At 44.3% G+C, this 18,390-nt stretch overlaps 1 protein-coding gene across 1 annotated transcript; it reads right to left on the bottom strand.

The window, feature by feature from the left end:
* Positions 1-7,374: 7,374 nt before the first annotated feature.
* On the bottom strand, positions 7,375-17,154 carry dla (deltaA). The gene is made up of 11 exons (XM_085785919.1): positions 17,014-17,154; positions 16,491-16,838; positions 16,064-16,124; positions 15,528-15,785; positions 13,758-13,818; positions 12,885-13,015; positions 11,650-11,819; positions 10,725-10,941; positions 9,008-9,887; positions 8,166-8,274; positions 7,375-7,605 (listed from the first exon to the last, which is right to left on the bottom strand). The coding sequence occupies exons 1-11, from the start codon at positions 17,083-17,085 to the stop codon at positions 7,600-7,602; spliced, it is 2,313 nt and encodes a 770-aa protein (XP_085642045.1). The 5' UTR covers positions 17,086-17,154; the 3' UTR covers positions 7,375-7,599.
* Between the last annotated feature and the right edge of the window lie 1,236 nt (positions 17,155-18,390).

The raw sequence follows: 18,390 nt of genomic DNA, 5'->3' as shown, positions 1-18,390 counted from the left end.
GCTTCTTGTCCCTGATCTCATTTTTTCATTGACCGTGTGCGTGAGAGCGAGTGTGTGATTACTGTTTTTTATAATAGAAGACCCCATAAGGTCTATGGATATTCTCATTCATCCAGGTCATCGTTCTTTTCTGGGCAAATTGAATTGTAGGCAACTGGACTTGTATTGTATTTTGAGGTGTTGTATGTATGTATGTATATGTTGGAATGTATGTTTTTATGTTTTTAACACCTAGACTGCAACCGAATTGCCCAAGTTGGGACAAATAAACTGCTTGACTTGACTTGACTTGACTATTTGTCTGGAAAGATGTTTCACTAGTCCGCACTAGTTGGACCAACTAGTGAGACTTGTTGCGTACGAACTGATGAAGCCCCTTGGATATGAGGCGAAACGTCTTCCCACCCAGACAAATACAAGTCCAGTTGCCTACGATTCAATTTGCCCAGAAAAGACCCCATAAGGGGCAGTGCTCCACGACTGGGACGAAAACCGCATTGTTCCTCCTGAATCCGAGGGTCGACTATCAGTTGATTTCACCTCTCCAGTACCCTTGAATAGACTGTCCCAGGGAGGCTGAGGATAGATAGATGGTAGAACACACCCTTGGGTCCCCCTTCTTGAATAGAGGGACTACCACCCCGGTCTGCCGGTCCAGAGACCACCACCCCCCAGAGCCTTGCCACTGAGGAGCTTCCAAACTACCTCAGTGACTTCAGCCTGGGTGGTGGATGAATCAGCCTCTGGGTCCTCAGCCTCTGCTTCCTCTGTGGAAGTCATGTCAGTGGGATTGAGGAGTTCCTTGAAGTATTCCTTCCACCACTAGTTCCCCAGTTGAAGTCAACAGCTCCCCGACTCTGTCATACAGATGATCTTTGTGAGAACTTTGCAGACCACTTCAGAACCAAAATCAAGGACATCAGATCCTGCCTTTTATCCCATCAGGTTTTATCTGTTGACACTGAACTGTTGTCCTTGCCTGAGGAAACACTGGAGAGTTTTGCCCTGGTTGATGCAAGGACGCTTGGTCGAGTTTTCTCCCAAGTAAACCCAACAACCTGCCTTTTAGATCCCATTCCCACATCACTCTTAAAATCATTTTATGGATTCTTTGAGGAACAGTTTTTAAACATCATGAATTGCTCTCTTCAAACGGGTGTCTTCCCCACCGCCTTTAAAACGGCGGTGGTGAAGCCCCTTCTGAAGAAGAGCAATTTAGATCCAAGTATTTTTAATAACTACCGACCTGTATCCAACTTACCATTTTTAAGTAAAGTTTTAGAAAAACTGGTTTTTAACCAAGTTAATGACTTTTTAAACAGAAAGAACATTTCAGAAAAGCATCAGTCTGGTTTTAGGAAATACCACAGTACCGAGACAGCACTTTTAAAGATTTTAAACGACATCAGGTGGAATTTAGATAATAAAAAGCTCACAGTGTTGGTTCTACTGGATCTAAGCGCTGCTTTTGATACAGTAGACCATCACATTTTATTAAATAGGCTTAGACACCTGGTGGGCCTCTCTGGTACTGTTTTTAACTGGTTTTGTTCTTATCTCACAGACCGATGCTTTTATGTAAGTATGGATACATGTTCCTCGGAAATCCATGAAATTGGATGTGGGGTTCCCCAAGGGTCAATTTTAGGTCCACTTCTTTTTAATCTGTACATGCTGCCCCTTGGGGACGTCATCAGGAGGCACGGCATCAGCTTCCATAGTTATGCTGACGATACGCAACTGTACATCGCCGTGTCTCCTGATGACACAGGGCCAATTGATGCCCTTTTTAACTGCATTTTAGACATCAAGTCATGGATGGCAGTGAATTTCCTACAGCTCAACCAGGACAAAACTGAGGTTTTAGTCATTGGTCCTGAAGGCCAGAGAGAGAAACTTTTACCAAAACTACAGGATCTTAAGCCAACACAGTCAGTAAAAAATCTGGGCGTGATTTTTGACTCTGAGCTGAATTTTCTTCCACATATCAAAAATATGACAAAAATAGGTTTTTATCATCTTAAAAACATAGCCAGAGTCCGCCCGTTTCTCTCTCAGGCCAGTACGGAGGTGCTGATGCATGCTTTTATCACCTGTCGATTAGATTATTGCAATGCCCTGCTCTCTGGTCTTCCCAAAAAGAGTATTTTTAATCTCCAATTATTACAGAACTCAGCCGCACGAGTGCTGACGAGGACCAGAGGGCGGGAGCATATTACACCAGTTTTAGAGTCGCTGCATTGGCTCCCCGTACGCTTCAGGATCGATTTTAAGGTTCTTTTACTAGTTTTTAAATGTCTTAACGGCCTTGCGCCCTCTTATTTATCTGACCTGCTTTTACCATATCAACCCTCGCGGACCCTGAGGTCCTCCGGCACCGGCCTTTTATCCATACCAAAACCCAGAACCAAAACCCATGGTGAGGCGGCATTTAGCTATTATGGCCCCCACCTGTGGAACAGCCTGCCGGAGAGCCTCAGGGCCGCAGAGACAGTTGATATTTTTAAGGGAAGGTTAAAAACACACCTTTTTAGTCAGGCTTTTAACTAGATTTTAAATTCTTCTCATGGTTCTATCTTATTTTATGTTTCTGCTTCCATCTGGCTTTTAAAGTTGTTATTAACCTTAAATAATTTTACTTGTTTTACTTATTTTATTTATTATCTTACATATTTTTATTTATTTATTTGTTTATTTACTTTTTATCTTTTTAAACTGTTTACCCTGTTAACTTATTTTTTCAGGGTTTTTATCCTATCTTATGTTTTTAGTTTTTAACTCCAGTGTTTCCTCAGGGGGGTCTTCCACGCTGGGAGCTGTGTCTGGGCTGCTGCTGGGGGCGCTGCTGTCCCTGGGTCCCTTCGGCTCGGCTGGCTGTGGTCTGCCGGGGTCGGGGGGCCTGGGCACTGGTGCCCCCTGTGGCACGGCCTGCGACTCCTCCCAGTGTGGACGGCCCCAAAGATAGCGCTTCCTCAATCTTCAGTGTCATGCCATGTCTCCCTAGCGTCAGTAGTGAGAGAGTGTGTGTGTGTGTGTGTGTGTGTGTGTGTGTGTGTGTGTAGTATGGAGTGTGGGAGGGAGGGGTTTTTACTTGTAATTGTTTTATTTTCTATGTGTGTAAAGCACTTTGTGTTGCATTTTCCATGTATGAAAGGTGCTCTATAAATAAAGATTGATTTGATTTGATTTGATTTGATACAGTAAATGGTGTTGGCGGAGAACTGCTTCCCGATTCCCCCCTGCCCTGAGACAAACTGTTTGTAAAAACGGGCTATACAAATAAAATTGCCTTGCCTTGTCTTGTCTTGCCCTTCTGAGGCGCCGGACGGTTAGCCAGAATTTCTTAGAGGCTGAGCGGTAGTCCTCCTCTGTGGCTTCTACAACCGCCAGCTGCCTCAGGGGTCCCATGAGCCAACCAGGCTCAGTAGGACTCCTCCTTCAGCTCGACAGCATCCCTTACTTCCACTGTCCACTGGACCAGCTCTGTACCCTCCACAGGGTACTTGAGGGTTTGTGGGAGTTTGCCCAACTAGTCCACATGTGTTTTGTGGACCTGGAGAGGGCATTCGACCGTGTCCTTCGTGGTATTCTGAAGTATGGGGTCCGAGACTCTCTGCTAAGGGCTGTACGGTCCCTGTACGACAGGAGCAGGAGCTTGGTTCACATTGCCGGCAGTAAGTAAGACCTGTTCCCAGTGCATGTTGGACCCTGGAATAGCTGCCCTTTGTCACCAGTTCTGTTCATTATCTTTATGTACAGAATTTCAGGGCGCAGCCAGGGGCCAGAGGGGGTCCGGTTCAGGATTTCATCTCTGCTTTTTGCAGATGATGTCGCCCTCTTGGCTCCATCCAGCTAGGACCTTCAGCATGTACTTGGGGCGTGAGGCAGCTGGAATGAGAATCAGCACCTCCAAGGTTGAGGCCATGGTTCTCGACCGAAAAAAGGTGGCTTACCCCCTCCAGGTCGGAGGAGAGCTCTTGCCTCAAGTAGAGGAAGTCTTGTTCACGAGTGAGGGAAGGAGGAGCGAGAGATTGGCAGATGGATCAGTGCTGAGGCCGCAGTAATTCGGTCAGTGCACTGGTCTGTCGTGGTGAAGAAGGAGCTGAGCCAAAAGGCGAAGCTCTCGATTTACTGGTCAGCCTATGTTCCTATACCTTCACCTATGGTCATGAACTTCGGGTCATGACCGAAAGAACTACACCTCGGACACGAGTGGCCGAAATGGGTTTCCTCTGCGGGGTGGTGAGACGTTCCCTTAGAGATAGGGTGAGGAGCTCTGTCACTCGGGAGGAGCTCGGAGGAGAGCCGCTGCTCGTCCACATCAAAAGGAGCCAGTTGAGGTGACTTGGGCATCTCTATCAGATGCCTCCTGGACGAGAAACTCGGCTGGCCTGGGAACGCCTTGGGATGCTCCCGGAAGAGCTGGAGGAAGTGTCCGGTGAGAGGGAAGTCTGGGCATCCCTGGTGGAGCTCCATACAGTATAAAGGTAGATGTTTGTGTTAAAGCTCCATACAGTATAAAGGTAGATGTTTGTGTTAAAGCTCCATACAGTATAAAGGTAGATGTTTGTATTAAAGCTCCATACAGTTTAAAGGTAGATGTTTGTGTTAAAGCTCCATACAGTATAAAGGTAGATGTTTGTATTAAAGCTCCATACAGTATAAAGGTAGATGTTTGTATTAAAGCTCCATACAGTATAAAGGTAGATGTTTGTATTAAAGCTCCATACAGTATAAAGGTAGATGTTTGTGTTAAAGCTCCATACAGTATAAAGGTAGATGTCCATGTGTAGTGTGATTATAAAGCAGCTCTAGGTTCTATATTAATACTGTGAAAGTATCAAAGCCTCAGTCCACAGAGAAATGCACACAGCCTGTATTCAGAAACTGGGCCTAGGACTTCCTGTCACTTTGTGATGTTACAACAAAGCAGTCACCCAAAGCCCCGCCCCCTCACCACCTGGACCCACCATCCAACAACAACTTGAACAATCTGGTTTCTCAGAGTGTTTTTATCTGAACTTTTTTGCTTTTTTATTTATTTTTTATTCCGATTGGCTGACACCAACCTGTTGTTACTAGAGCTCCAGAGAGAAGCCGAGAGAGGAGATGGCAAACTACACTGAGATGGGTTTTTAATTCATAAAACCTCAAATAGATCGTCTCATGGATCAACGCTCTCACAAGGTGTAACATATGGAAACGTAAATCAATATAATGTCCCCTGAAGTCATAGAGACCAGACTGTGTGTGTGTTGTGACACAGCCTTTGTGTTAGCAGCACTGTGTTGTTGTGGCAGCTGCAACACAGACGCTGAGTGATGTCATGTTGAACAATGTTTTTTATTGATCCCTGAGACGCTGCTTGTACTTCCTCCATCTTTTATTCCCTCAGATTGATTGAACTCTTCTCCTTCTCACTGTAGCTTCTTTGTCTGTATTCATGTCTCTCTCTTGTATCTCCTCGCCATTTCTCAAACTCCACCACAGATTCATCAGAAGGACAATATATATACATACATATAAAAGCTGTATTTTCCTGAAAGCCCATTGATAATCTTTTTTAATGTTTTGTTTTGTCCTGCAGCCCCTGAGCCTTTGAAGGTCTGGCTGCTGCTTCGTGGCTGAACTCTGGCCAGAAGGCATCTGTTACTCAACAACATCTGTTCCTGTTACTCTCTTTTTTCTCCCAGCATGCCGAGGGACACGCAGGCTTCTCCCAAGGGTGGCCCTTTTGTGTGCCCCATTGTCAATTCCATCATTGTCTGCCCTGCCGAAGTCTGTTCCCATAATGCCACGGGGTTATAAACCCCAAGCAGGCGAGCACAGAGGCCGACTGATGATTTACAGTTATTTGTCGTCTAAAAACACAATCGGCGTCTTTGTTGGGGGGGCAATTAAGGAGGTAAAAAAAAGAAGAAGAATAAAAGCTGAGGGGGATTTAAAGAGGCGATGATAATAGTGAGATGTAAATCCACTAATGTAAAGTTTGTTTTGTTTGTAAGAAGATAAAAAAAGCTCCAGTTGCTTCGGTTTATTAGCAAAAAAAAGCCACTAAAGACGTCGTCGCCTCTTCTACTTGTGAAAACAGGAAGTGAAAATCCACAGAGCCATGAATTACCTGACTCGTTCTTTAGGAAGGAAAAAATAGGAGGTGGTGTTGGTGGTAAATCTAGCAAAGGGACATTGTTGTTTTTCTGAATGGAGAGAGACCCCTCGCCCCCCCCCAACCCCCAATCCTCCTCCCTCATCCCTCTCTTTCTCGTCTCCAGGGAGACACTTTCAACTTCTGGCAGTAGCCAACAGTGTGGGCATAGAAAAAGCCCCACTATGGGGTCGCCAGGGGAAGACAACAGATGTTACTGATTAACTTTGCTCACGGACCCCGAAAAGGAAAGAGACGGGGTTTCCACACAACAACAACAATGTAAAAAAAAAAAAAAAGTTGGACGAGATTAAAAGTTCATGTTTAGCAATATTTTTATTTGGAAAAATAGTCTTGGCTAATTCCTTCATTCAAAAATGGTAAAGGAGACAGTAACATAACAATTTGTACAGTACAATCCCTCTTAAATAACATTTTCTTATAAAAAAAAAAAAACAGAACAAAAACAAAAAAAAAGTCCCATCGACCTGAAGTGCCTTTGCAAATATCATATAAAAAAAGCAACTTAAATAATCATAATAACAAACAATCACAAATATACAATACGAAATAAAAATAACACAAAGTCATTAAATTAACTTAAATTAAATCATAATTTTAAATCATAACTTTTTTCTTGTTTTTCTTTTTTCTTTATTTTACAAAAAGGACAATCCGTATCAAAAACCAATGTGTTTTTTTTTCTTTCTTTTTTTAAATCAAGACAAAAATATATGTCCTAATTAAAAAAAAAAAAAAAAACATTAAAGAAAACGGAAAAAATAATAAAATAATGAACAATACTATGTCATCATCATCATCATCATCATCATCATCATTTATAAATGGTTTTGGAGGGCTTTAGGGGGGAAGAAGAAAACGCACTTCAGTTTAAACACAGTGATCAAGTATACATACAGTCTCCACATGTCGCCCATGTGAACAGGCCAGTATGGCCAAACATCCACCGTTTGATGCAGTTCCTGCGCTCAGCAACGGCGTGTGGGTTAGAGAAAAGGCCCGGGTGCAAATGTTGCAAAAAAAAACAAACAAAAAAACCAACAACTTGAAATCGTAGCATCGTGTGTCACCGACGACCACGTTCCTTCCTTTCATCATATACTTTTATTTCATTTTTCCCCGACAGAAGGCAGAACAGAAAGCTAAGTGGCCGGTTTACTTTAAACCGTTTCCTCTTTTTTTTAATAAAATAATCATAAAAAAAACAATATAAAAAACCCGCCAGTTCTTCTCATCCCACAGGCCGCCGCTGCCTTGCGCCTTTTTTAAGTTTCCAGTAGAGAACCAGCTCACTCTGAATATCAGTTAAACGTCTCAGTATCAGCAGCAGTCTCAAGGCGGGACACCTCCCCCCCAGGGTTAGAGCAGCATCTGAAGGAGCATAAAAACTCTCCCATAGAGCAAATGAGCAACGGGCAGCCCAGCGCTGCTCGTTACACCTGCAACACACACACAGAGAGAGAGAAACAACAGGTTAGAGTGTGGTTTTTTTTCTTCGTCACATTATTATTATTAAGAAAGAGACCGAGAGTGCACTGCAAAAACTCAAAATCTTACCAGGAATATTTGTCTTATTTCTAGTCAAAATGTCATTTCTAGTCAAAACAAATCTCATTATAATTAAAATAAGACTAATCACATTAAAAAGTAGCTTGTTTTAAGACTTAAGACTAACAGTTTTTACTTCTTTCAAGCCTATTTTCACTTGAAATACGTAAGTAGACAAATCTGATAGTGGATCAAGTTTTTCTTTCTTATTACAAGCAGAAAAAACTTGTTTCACTGGCAGATTTTTCTACTTATTTCAAGTGAAAATTTCTTTGAAACAAATGGAAATTATCTAAAAACAAGTAAATTTTTAGGTGATGAGTCTTATTTTAAGTGAAAAGAGATTAGTTTTGACTAGAAATGAGACATTTTGACAAGAAATACGACAAATATACTTGGAAGGATTTTGAGATTTTGCAGTGTGGGGTTTTCCAGAGGTCAGTGAACTCACCTCAGTTGCAATTATACATTCGTCCTTCTCTTCTGACATCACAAACACAGATTTGTACTTTGTGTCCGCACATGCAGACATTTCTGGAGCTTTCTTTTCTGACGCGTCGCTTCAAGGAGAGAAACAGAAACAGAAACAGAGAAACGTCAGTGACATCGCTCACACGTCGCAAAACTCAACCTCAACTTTTGTTTTTTCTTATGTTTTTTTGGTAACACTTTACTTGAATAGGTATTCATAAGATTGACATAAAACCATGACATGACAGCTGTCATAAACATCAATGAATACTTATGACAGCTGTCGTTACGTGTCATTCGGTAAGTTATGTCACTTTTAAAACTTTTTAAACTGTAAACTGTCTTGTCTGTAACAACATCTATTGCACGTCTGTCCGTCCTGGGTGAGGGATCCCTCCTCTGTTGCTCACCCTGAGGTTTCTCAGATTTTTCCCTGTTAAAAGGGTTTTCCATGGAGTTTTTCCTCAGTGGATGTGAGGGTCTAAGGACAGAGGATGTTGTTACGATGCCATGTAAAGCCCTTTGAGACAAACTGTTTGTAAAAATGGGCTATACAAATAAAATTGCCTTGCCTTGCCTTTTAATGCAAAGCTGACATTGTTTGAGATGTTTTTGTTCTGACAACTTGACATAAAGACGACATAACCTATCATAGCAGACCTAATTGCCAAACTTTAACTTTGTCATAAGTATTCATTGATGTTTATGACAGATGTTATTATGTCATGGTTATGACAGTTTTATGTCAATCTTATGAATGAATACCTACTCAAGTAAAGTGTTACTGTTTTTTTTTTCTGTTTTTTTTTTTTAAATATTCACCATTTTAAACGTTTGCTGCGTTTCTCCTCGAACTCAAACGAGTCCAGCGACTGGCACTTGTCCTCGCACGCCGCCTCTAGCATGGCCTCCTTCGCCGCCTGCTCGTAGTTCACCTCCTGTACGAGGTTGTAGTCCGCGGGCGCGTGGCGGCGGTGGCTCTTGTAGCTGCTGCTTCTCCCCGGTGACGACCCTTCATCGTGGTCGCCAAGGCCGCCGCCAATGATGCTGCTGCACAAGTCCATCTTCTTGTTGATGTTTTTCACGCCCGGCGTCATCGGCGGCGGCATCATCACGCTCACCGCCAGGTCTCGGTCTCTGTCGCCGCCGCGGTGACAGTTGTTCGTCAGGTTGTTTATCGTCTCTCCCTCGCCGCCGGCCGCGTCGATCGGGCCGCCGCCGCCGCGCTGGCCGGCTTTGGAGCGGAAAAACCCGACCAGCACGGCGCAGCCCGCTAGCAAGAGGAGCACCAGCGCCACGCCCGAGCCCACCGCCATCCACGGCACCTCCGTCCCCCGGATGGCGGCGTGCTCGGGCAGCAGGAACTGGCAGTTTCTGCCGCCGTAGCCCGGCACGCAGGCGCACACGTAGCGGCTGTTCCTCTCGTGGCACGTGGCGCCGTTGTGGCACGGGTTGTGTTCGCAGCGGCTGATCGGCGAGCTGCAGTTGCGGCCGGTGTAGCCGGGCGGGCAGGTGCAGGTGTAGCCGGTGGCGACGCCGCCGACGCCAACACCGCCGCCGCCTCCCTGCTGACATGTGCCGCCGTTCTGACACGGGTAGAGGGAGCACTCGTCGTCGCCGGCGCGTTGGTCGCAGTTCATCCCGCTGAAGCCGTCCGGACACTGGCACAGGTAGGAGTTGACCAGGTCCACGCAGCGAGCGCCTGAAGGACAGAGGGAGGCTCGTGATTGGTCCAACAGCTCAGTGTGTGTGTGTGTGTGTGTAAAGAACAAATCGCCAACTTGTTTACAACTACTTTCGGGTAGAAAACTAGCATGAGAACAATAGTAGCGGACAAGAGTTTCGTTCTATATCTCATTTTTCATGTCACTATATCACCGTTTAGACTAATCTGATGTTTGTAAAGTTTATAAAACCAACGATTGGACAGACGTTACTATTTCTGTGTGCACATTTTTGTTATCATAGATTAGCCGGGCTAACCGTTAGCTTCCTGTTTAACTTTAATAACTCACTGACTCAATAAATGGTCCATGAGAAAAACATTTTTTTCCAGCGGATATCTGAGTTACAACATGACTGAGCTAACTGGAGTAGTTTCATGTCGTGTCCGACAACGGGAGGGTTTTAACAGCTGACGTCCTGGTGTTAGCTTAGCTACTGCCGTTAGCTTAGCTACCGTTAGCTGTCCCTGTCAGCTGAGCCACCGATGCTTTCTAGACACCGTGATTCCCCCAAACTGAATAAATACAACACATAGCAACACAAAACACACACACAGAAATAGTAATGTTTCTTAGATCATTTCAGATTTGTCTAAACGGTGATAGGGCGTGAAAAATATGATATATATAGCTAAACTCTCGTTCGTTACTACTGTTCTCATTCAAATTACGTGCTGGTTTTCTACCCGGAAGTAGTTGTAAACAACAAGGAGATTCGGTCTGTGTGTGTGTGTGTGTGTGTGTGTGTGTGTGTGTGTGTGTGTGTGTGTGTGTGTGTGTGTGTGTGTGTGTGTGTGTGTGTGTGTGTGTGTTACCGTTGGAGCAGGGGGCGGAGGTGCAGTGGTCGATCTTCTTCTCGCAGTTGAACCCTGCGTAGCCGGTCGGGCACTGGCAGAAGTAGCCTCCCTCGGGGTTGTCAGCGCAGCGGCCGCCGTTGGAGCAGGGCCCGTCGGCGCACGTCATGGCGCTCAGCTCGCAGTTGTTGCCATAGAAACCGTGAGGGCAAGTGCAGGTATATGTGTTCTCCAAATCCTTGGGAGGGGAGGGAAATAGAACAAGCGTTGGCGTTTTTTCTTTTTTCTTTCTGTCTTTTCTCTCAGTCTGAGCTGAACATGATGTGATGTGACAGAGGTTTGTTGAAATCTGTGGCTCAAACATCAAACATCTGCCCCCAAAACAACATCTGGACACGGCTCATCTCTACTTCCAAGCATCTATATATAAACAGGTTTCCTACGCAAGTATAGGAAAAGTATGGAATTTGATTTTATACATTTCCAGGTCTGGTAAGTATGGAAAATGGAAACTATTGTATGTTTAGTTTAGTTTAGTTTAGTTTATTAGTTTAATAAGGGACAATGTGCAATTACATTAATCATTTAAAGGAAAAAAATGAAAAGATGGTTGCACCAGATTTAGCTCCCAGCTAATTTCCATCTGTAGTCCCTACACATAACATAAAAGTGATAATGGAAATATATTTATTTTATTTATCTTATCTTGGTTATTTGGGTTAACTATTTTGTCTACAATATCCTGGAAATTATTTGGTTGCATAATGGCATACACATTCAGAATGATGAAAACAAGATAAATTGCATGCTTTTTTTTTATATTATGCACATCTATTTACTTCTTTTACCGAGAAGTCTGGAGATTAGGGTCTGGGAAAAGTCTGGAATTTGGAAATTTGTGCAAAAAAAAAAAAAGGAGAGCGAAATGCGTAATGAAAACACTCACGGTGCAGCTTCCTCCGTTGCGACAGGGGTTTCCAGCGCATTCGTTGACCTGGATCTCACAGCTGGCGCCGGTGAAGCCGGGCCGGCAGGAACAGGTGTAGCTGCCCTGGCCAGTGTTGCTACAAGTGGCTCCATTCATGCAGGGCTTGTGGTGGGTGCAGTAGTTGAGATCTGGAGAGACACATGTGGCGGCACATGTGGATTAGCTACAGCTCAACAACAACACATGGCGAATGGACGACAGCAGCAGCAGCAGCGACAGGATGTCTTTGTGTCCTCCTCCCCTCCCTCCCTCCTCTCTCCCTCTCTCTTCTTGCTGTTTATCTGGAAACAGCTGCTGCTCTGGAGTGTTGATGCTTTTATTTTGGCGTCTTGGTAACTCTTTCTCTCTCTCTCTTTCTTCCTCTCACACACATCATCATCATCATACAGTGGCATCATGCTAAAAGTTTGGCCATGCACCCCTTTGTCCAAATGTCTGTTAATGTGAACAGCTCAGCAGCCAAGTAAGTGGAAGAAGAAACGATCTCCCAAAGGCAGAAAGTTAAACATGAAACACTCTTCTTCAATATTTCAATCAATATCAGTGAATTATTTTAGTTTTCTACAGTTTTAGAGTGAAAAAAGAGAAACAAAGCAGCAGCCTGCAAAAGAATGGGAAACCCAGGAGACTGGAGCTCTCAGATAACTTTGACCAAGGTATCAGACTATGCAGGGTGGACAAACCTTTTCCTTTTCTGTCATTTTGATGAATATATAATATAATATAGTTTAAAATGTGAAGGGAATGTATCATCTGTAACTTCAAGTCTTTTGGAGATCATCTTGCTGCTCGACTGTTCACATCAACAGACATTTTGGACCAGGGGTGTCCAAACGTTTTGCATGATGCCGCTCTACGTTTCTATTTAACTTTTCACTGAGACCAATGGGCTCCATGCACACAGCTCCACTACTTCCTGAACTTAATGCTGCTCCTTTGTTTCCTGTCTTAGATTATTGGACAAACTGATTAATCCAAGTGTGTCTGGCCATTGTGACAATAATCCAATAATCTAAGCATTAAGTTCAGGAAGTAGTGGAGCTGTGTGCATAGAGCCCATTAAACATCTGCAGCTGCTTCGACTTCGACCAGCTGGATCTCAAACCAGTCCAGCTGCTGGCACCAGATTAAGTTCTACAAAACAAAACACCTTAAACCAGCTCTAGATGTAGATGTAGACTCTAGTCTCTCACCTTGGTTGCAGAAGAGCCCCCCCCAGCCCTCCTGACAGTTGCACTGCCACGGCTGCTGGCAGGTCCCGTGCAGGCAGCCCGGGTAGCGGATGCACTCGTCGCAGTAGCGTCCTTTGAACCCCACTCTGCACCTGTTGTTGTTGTTGTTATTGAGAGGGAGAGAGAGAGAAAGAGCACCGGTCAGAACTTGTGCATCACACTAATTAATGAATGAACTAATGAGTTAACGAGGGGGTTAACTCCCCTCACACATACAGTACACACTGCAAAATCTTTCCAAGAATATTTGTCTTATTTCTTGTCAAAATGTCGCATTTCTAGTCAAAACTAATCTTTTTTCTACTTAAAATAAGACTCATCACCTAAAAATGTACTTGTTTTTAGGTCATTTTCACTTGTTTCAGATAAACTTTCACTTGAAATAAGTAGGAAAATCCAATGCCAGTGAAAGCAAGTTGTTTGTGCTTCTAATAAGAAAGAAAAACTTGCTCCACTATCAGATTTTTCTACTAATTTTAAGTGAAAATAGGCTTGAAAGAAGTAAAAAGTGTCTAAAAACAAGCTACTTTTTATGTGGCGAGTATAATTTGATTTGTTTTGACTAGAAATAAGACAAATATTCTTGGTATGATTTTGAGTTTTTGCAGTGCACTCATTTCACTGAACCAACCACATCCACCTCAATGCACTACTGTACATTCATATAGCACATCTGTATAGTAACTTACATATATTTATAATCCCCCATGCACTTTGTATGTATGTTTTTTTTCATCATACTGCACATGCACTCTGGTCGGATGCAAACTGCATTTCATCGCCTTGTTTTTTAACATGTGAAATGACAATAAATTGAATCAATCGAAAACTCACTTGCACTCTCCTGGTTTCTCGCAGAAGCCGTGTTCGTCGTCGCAGCCGGGCAGACAGATCGCTGCACAGAGAGAGAAAACATGTTGTTGTTAGTGAGACTGAAGAAACACAACAGGAAGTCTTTTGTTTCAACAAGTTCAACTTCTTACAAACTCCAAAAAAATAAATAACAGAAAAAGGGATGGAGCACTGCAAAAACTCAAAGTCTTTCCAAGAATATTTGTCTTATTTCTTGTCAAAATGTCTCAATTTTAGTCAAAACTGCACTTAAAATAAGACTCATCACCTAAAAATGAATTTGTTTTTAGATATTTTTTACTTGTTTCAAACTAATTTTCAATTGAAATAAGTAGAAAAATCCAATGCCAGTGAAAGCAAGTTGTTTGTGCTTATAATAAGAAAGAAAAACTTGATCCACTGTCAGATTTTTCTACTTATTTCAAGTGAAAATATGCTTGAAGAAAGTAAAAAGTGTCTGAAAACAAGCTACTTTTTTAATGTGATGAGTCTTATTTTAAGTAGAATGAGATTAGTTTTGACTAGAAATGACATTTTGACTAGAAATAAGACAAATATTCTTGGTAAGATTTAGAGTTTTTGCAGTGAAGACGTTGGCTGTTCCCTAAAACTCAATCAAATCACCATGGAAGAATTTTCTGCTTAACATAGTTTAGAGACAAAGGAGGGAGTGTGTGAATGTGTGTGTGCTGCAGAGAGAGACCCCACCACACACCACCACCCTCTTTTTTTTTCTTCTCCTTCTTCGCTGCGGGTCAAAACTCTTTTATTCATTCTGTGCGCTCACACACACACTCACACACACACACACACACACACACACACTCCCCTTAATGTCTCGGATTGGGGCAGATAAGAGTGGACAGCTGGCGAGTGTGTTGCCAGCGCGCGACAGCTGCTCCATTGTCTCCTCTCTGCCGGCAGCTGCCCACTTCAAACAATACCTCCCCCGCCTCGACCAATCAGCGGCCGGCCCACTCCCACAGTAACGAATTGGAAGGTAGCATGTAAATTTATGGCACGCGTGAGATTATTCCCCCAAAAAACTTTCCTTAGAATAAATCAAGTGGTCGTGTGTGTGTGTGTGTGTGTGTGTGTGTGTGTGTGTGTGTGTGTGTGTGTGTGTGTGTGTGTGTGTGTGTGTGTGTGTGTGTGTGTGTGTGTGTGTGTGTGTGTGAGAGAGAGAGAGGGAAAAGCATGGGGGGGAGGAGGCGCGTAAGTTTCCTTCTAACGGTACTCACAGGGTCTGAATATAAACCCAACACACACACACACACACACACACACACACACATGGACCTTCCTACTCTCTCACTACTCTCACTAAAATAATAGATAATAATATAATAATAGATAAAGATATTGTTTTTCCTTACCCAAACACACACACATACACATACACATGTTTGTATGGCTAATTGTGAGGAAACTCATTGACATAATGTATTTCCTTTAGCCGCTATTACCCTCAACCTAACCTTAACCATCCAAAACAGATGCCTATAACCTTAACCATCACTCTTAACCTCACTTAAACCTAATTATAATAATAACCTAGTTATTATAAAGTCTTAACCTTCAAACAGAACCGGCCAAAATGTCCCCACTTTGATGGTTAAAACTCAAACTGGTGCTCACATGTATAATATACAAGCACACACACACACACACACACACACACACACACACACACACACACATACACAGACTCATTCATTCATTCATTCATTCATTCCTTCCTTCCTAACTCACGCTCGGTGCAGTACTGTCCCTTCCATCCGGCGTCGCACACGATCTCTCCGCGCTCTCCGCAGGTGAAGTGGCCGAAGGCGTCGTCCCGGGGCCGGCAGAAGACCGAGCAGCCGTCGCCGTAGTAGTGCTCGTCGCACACGAACCGGTACGAGTACTTGAGCTCGGTCTTGCCCCCCGTGTGCAGGTCCTGGGACCACTCCTCCCCCACGGTCAGGTGCCGCTGCGTCGTCATGGTGCTGATCACACGGTCCGGGTTCTCTGCAGGGAGGGAGGGAGGGAGGGAGGGAGCGAGGGAAGGGGTTAATGGATGGAGATGGAGAGAAAGTGTGTGTGGTTGTGTGAATATTCTCATTTGTCCAGGTCATAGTATCTCTAAGGAGGTTCAATCGAAAGCAACTGGACTTATTTGTTATTTGTCTAGGAAAAAGTGTGTGGTTGTGTGTGTGTGTAAATGTGTGTGTGTGTGTGTTATATTGAGTGTGTGTGTCCGTGTGTGTGTGTGTGTGTGTGTGTGTGTGTGTGTGTGTGTGTCCTACCTGTGGAGAGGTCGTCTTTGGAGTCTGCGTGTAAGGCCTCGATGATCAGGGAGAACGTCCCCTGGGAAGACAAATGGCTTCATGAGACAGAGACAGAGACAGGGGACAGGTGGCCAGCGGAGATAACATCAAGCTGGGGCCCGAGGCGCGTGAGGAGCCCTTTACACACACACACACACACACACACACACACACACACACACACACACACACACACACTGACTCACAAAGCTGAAACTTTACACCTGCACTCAAACTGTCTGCGCGCTCTGCTGCTGCTTGGAGCTGCGCGTCTTTACGCACGAGTTTATACCCAAGAAAATGGCGCGATCTTTCTCTCTCTTTCTCTCTCTCTGCCTTTCATTCATTCATTCATTCATGTTCATTCATTCATACTGTCCATTAGGCGTTGGGGGTCCTAACTCACCGGCCACGTGAAGCCGAAGTTGATCCTGACGGGGTTGGTGAAGCCGCTCTCCGGGATGACGTCCGGCACCTGGAAGGAGTTGGACCCGAGCACCGGCGTCGCGGCGCCGCCGTAGGTGCAGGGCGGCTCGGGCGACGCGTTGGGCTGGTAGTGCTTCAGACAGATGCGGAAGAAAGTCTGACACTCACACTGCTGCTGCTGCTGCTGCTGCTGCTGCTGCTGCTGACCCAGACCACCACCACCACCACCACCGCCCCCCCCGCCCCGGCAGCAGTTCTTGTTGCCCTGCACGCCCTTCTTGTTGAGGAACTCCTGCAGCTTCAGCTCAAACACTCCGGAGCAGGAACCCTGAACACACACACAGACACACACAGACACACACACATGATGGAGCTGACTGAGCGTGTTGTGATGGAGTGATGGAGGAGGAGGAGGAGGAGGAGGAGGAGGAGGAGGAGGAGGTGATGGTTCATTGTTTGGAAGAAAGAAACTAGTAGTAGTAAGAGTTGGGAGTTTTTCTTACCTGGCACAGCAACAGGGACATGACGGCGGCGCTCAGCAGGAGGACGCGGCCCATGTTCAATAAATACATCATAAATAAATAAATAAATAAATAAATAATGAAGGTAAAGAGTCTCCTCTGCTCCTCCTCCTCCTCCTCCTCCTCCTCCTCCTCTTCAGACCCGCGCAGGAACAAGATGCATCGAGCGGCGCGCGGTCAGTTTTCTGTCTCTCATGTCCCGAGGATAGATCCCCCCTCCAAAAAAATAAAAAAACCTTTCAAAATAAAAGCAAAAGTAGAAAAGAATAAATAAATTATATATAAAAGAAAACCACAGGAACAAAACAGCAGCAGTCCTCTCCTCCAGTCCCGTTAGAAAGTTCCGTTAATCCAGTGCGTAAAAAGAAGACGAAGAAAATTAGGAAAAAAAAAAAAAGAAGATGATTCCTTGTTTTTGTCTGTGAAGAAAAAGTGACAATCGAGAGGAAGTGTGTGTAGTTGTAGCTTGGTGTGTGGATGTGAAGGTCTCGGTGTGTGTGTGTCACTGGTCCAACATGTTTCCTCTCCACTCTGTCTCCTCTCTGCTCTCCACTGTGTCTCTGTCTGCAGCCGAGGCCGCCTGCAGCCGGTTATATACGGCCTGACACATGCTATGGTAATAACATGCAAATGGACAAACCCCCCCTCTACACTACACACACACACACACACACACACACACACACACACACACACCCTCCTCCTCCCAATCTGGCCCATGCAACTCTTCCACAATGGGGAGAATCCGAGCGGCGTCAGAGGCAGAAACACAGAAACACGACGGAGGAGCTGTGGAAGTATCTGAGAGAGAGGAGGAGAGGAGGAGAGAGAGGAGAAGTTGTGTGAAGAAGAAAAAGAAGAGGAAGAAGAGGAGGAACAAAGACCTCCGTGTGAAAGAGAAAGAGAGAGAGAGAGAGAGAGAAAGTGTGTGTGTGGCAGAGGAAGGAAACATGAACACATCCACATCCAAGTCGTTCATTCGTTGAAGTCGTTGAAGGTGGAAACTTGAGATTCATTCATTCACACTTTATGCTGCTCTGCCCCACAAAGGCAGTTTCTTTTTTTCAAAAATTTATTTTTGACCAATCAAAAGTGTGACACATTCTCTTCAATCTGATAGAATTTGATATTGGTACTGCTAAAAAAAAAATGTCAAAGAGTTATTGGGCTTTTTATTTGGCTGTCCATCCAAAAAAAAAGCACTGTGAAACCAAGACAAAGTGCAGTATCTGTAGCTAATACCAAGGCAAAAGTGCAGTATCTGTACCATAAAATGGTCGAAATTGGTCAGAAAAGACAAACTACAAGATACAGAATATACAAAATATACAAAATATACTAGATCTAGGCTTGGTAGTT

This window comes from Trachurus japonicus, chromosome 1 (assembly GCF_045865225.1).
Source record: "Trachurus japonicus isolate A0001 chromosome 1, Traja_1.0".
Lineage (NCBI taxonomy): Eukaryota > Metazoa > Chordata > Actinopteri > Carangiformes > Carangidae > Trachurus > Trachurus japonicus.
This window is presented reverse-complemented; position numbering and strand designations above follow the sequence as displayed.

Coding starts and splice junctions, on each gene's coding strand:
- dla (XM_085785919.1), bottom strand. CDS start 17,085: ATGATGTATTTATTGAACATGGGCCGCGTCCTCCTGCTGAGCGCCGCC. Junction 16,839..17,013: donor TGTCCCTGTTGCTGTGCCAG/GTAAGAAAAACT, acceptor GTGTGTGTTCAG/GGTTCCTGCTCCGGAGTGTT. Junction 15,786..16,063: donor CAAAGACGACCTCTCCACAG/GTAGGACACACA, acceptor CCCTCCCTGCAG/AGAACCCGGACCGTGTGATC.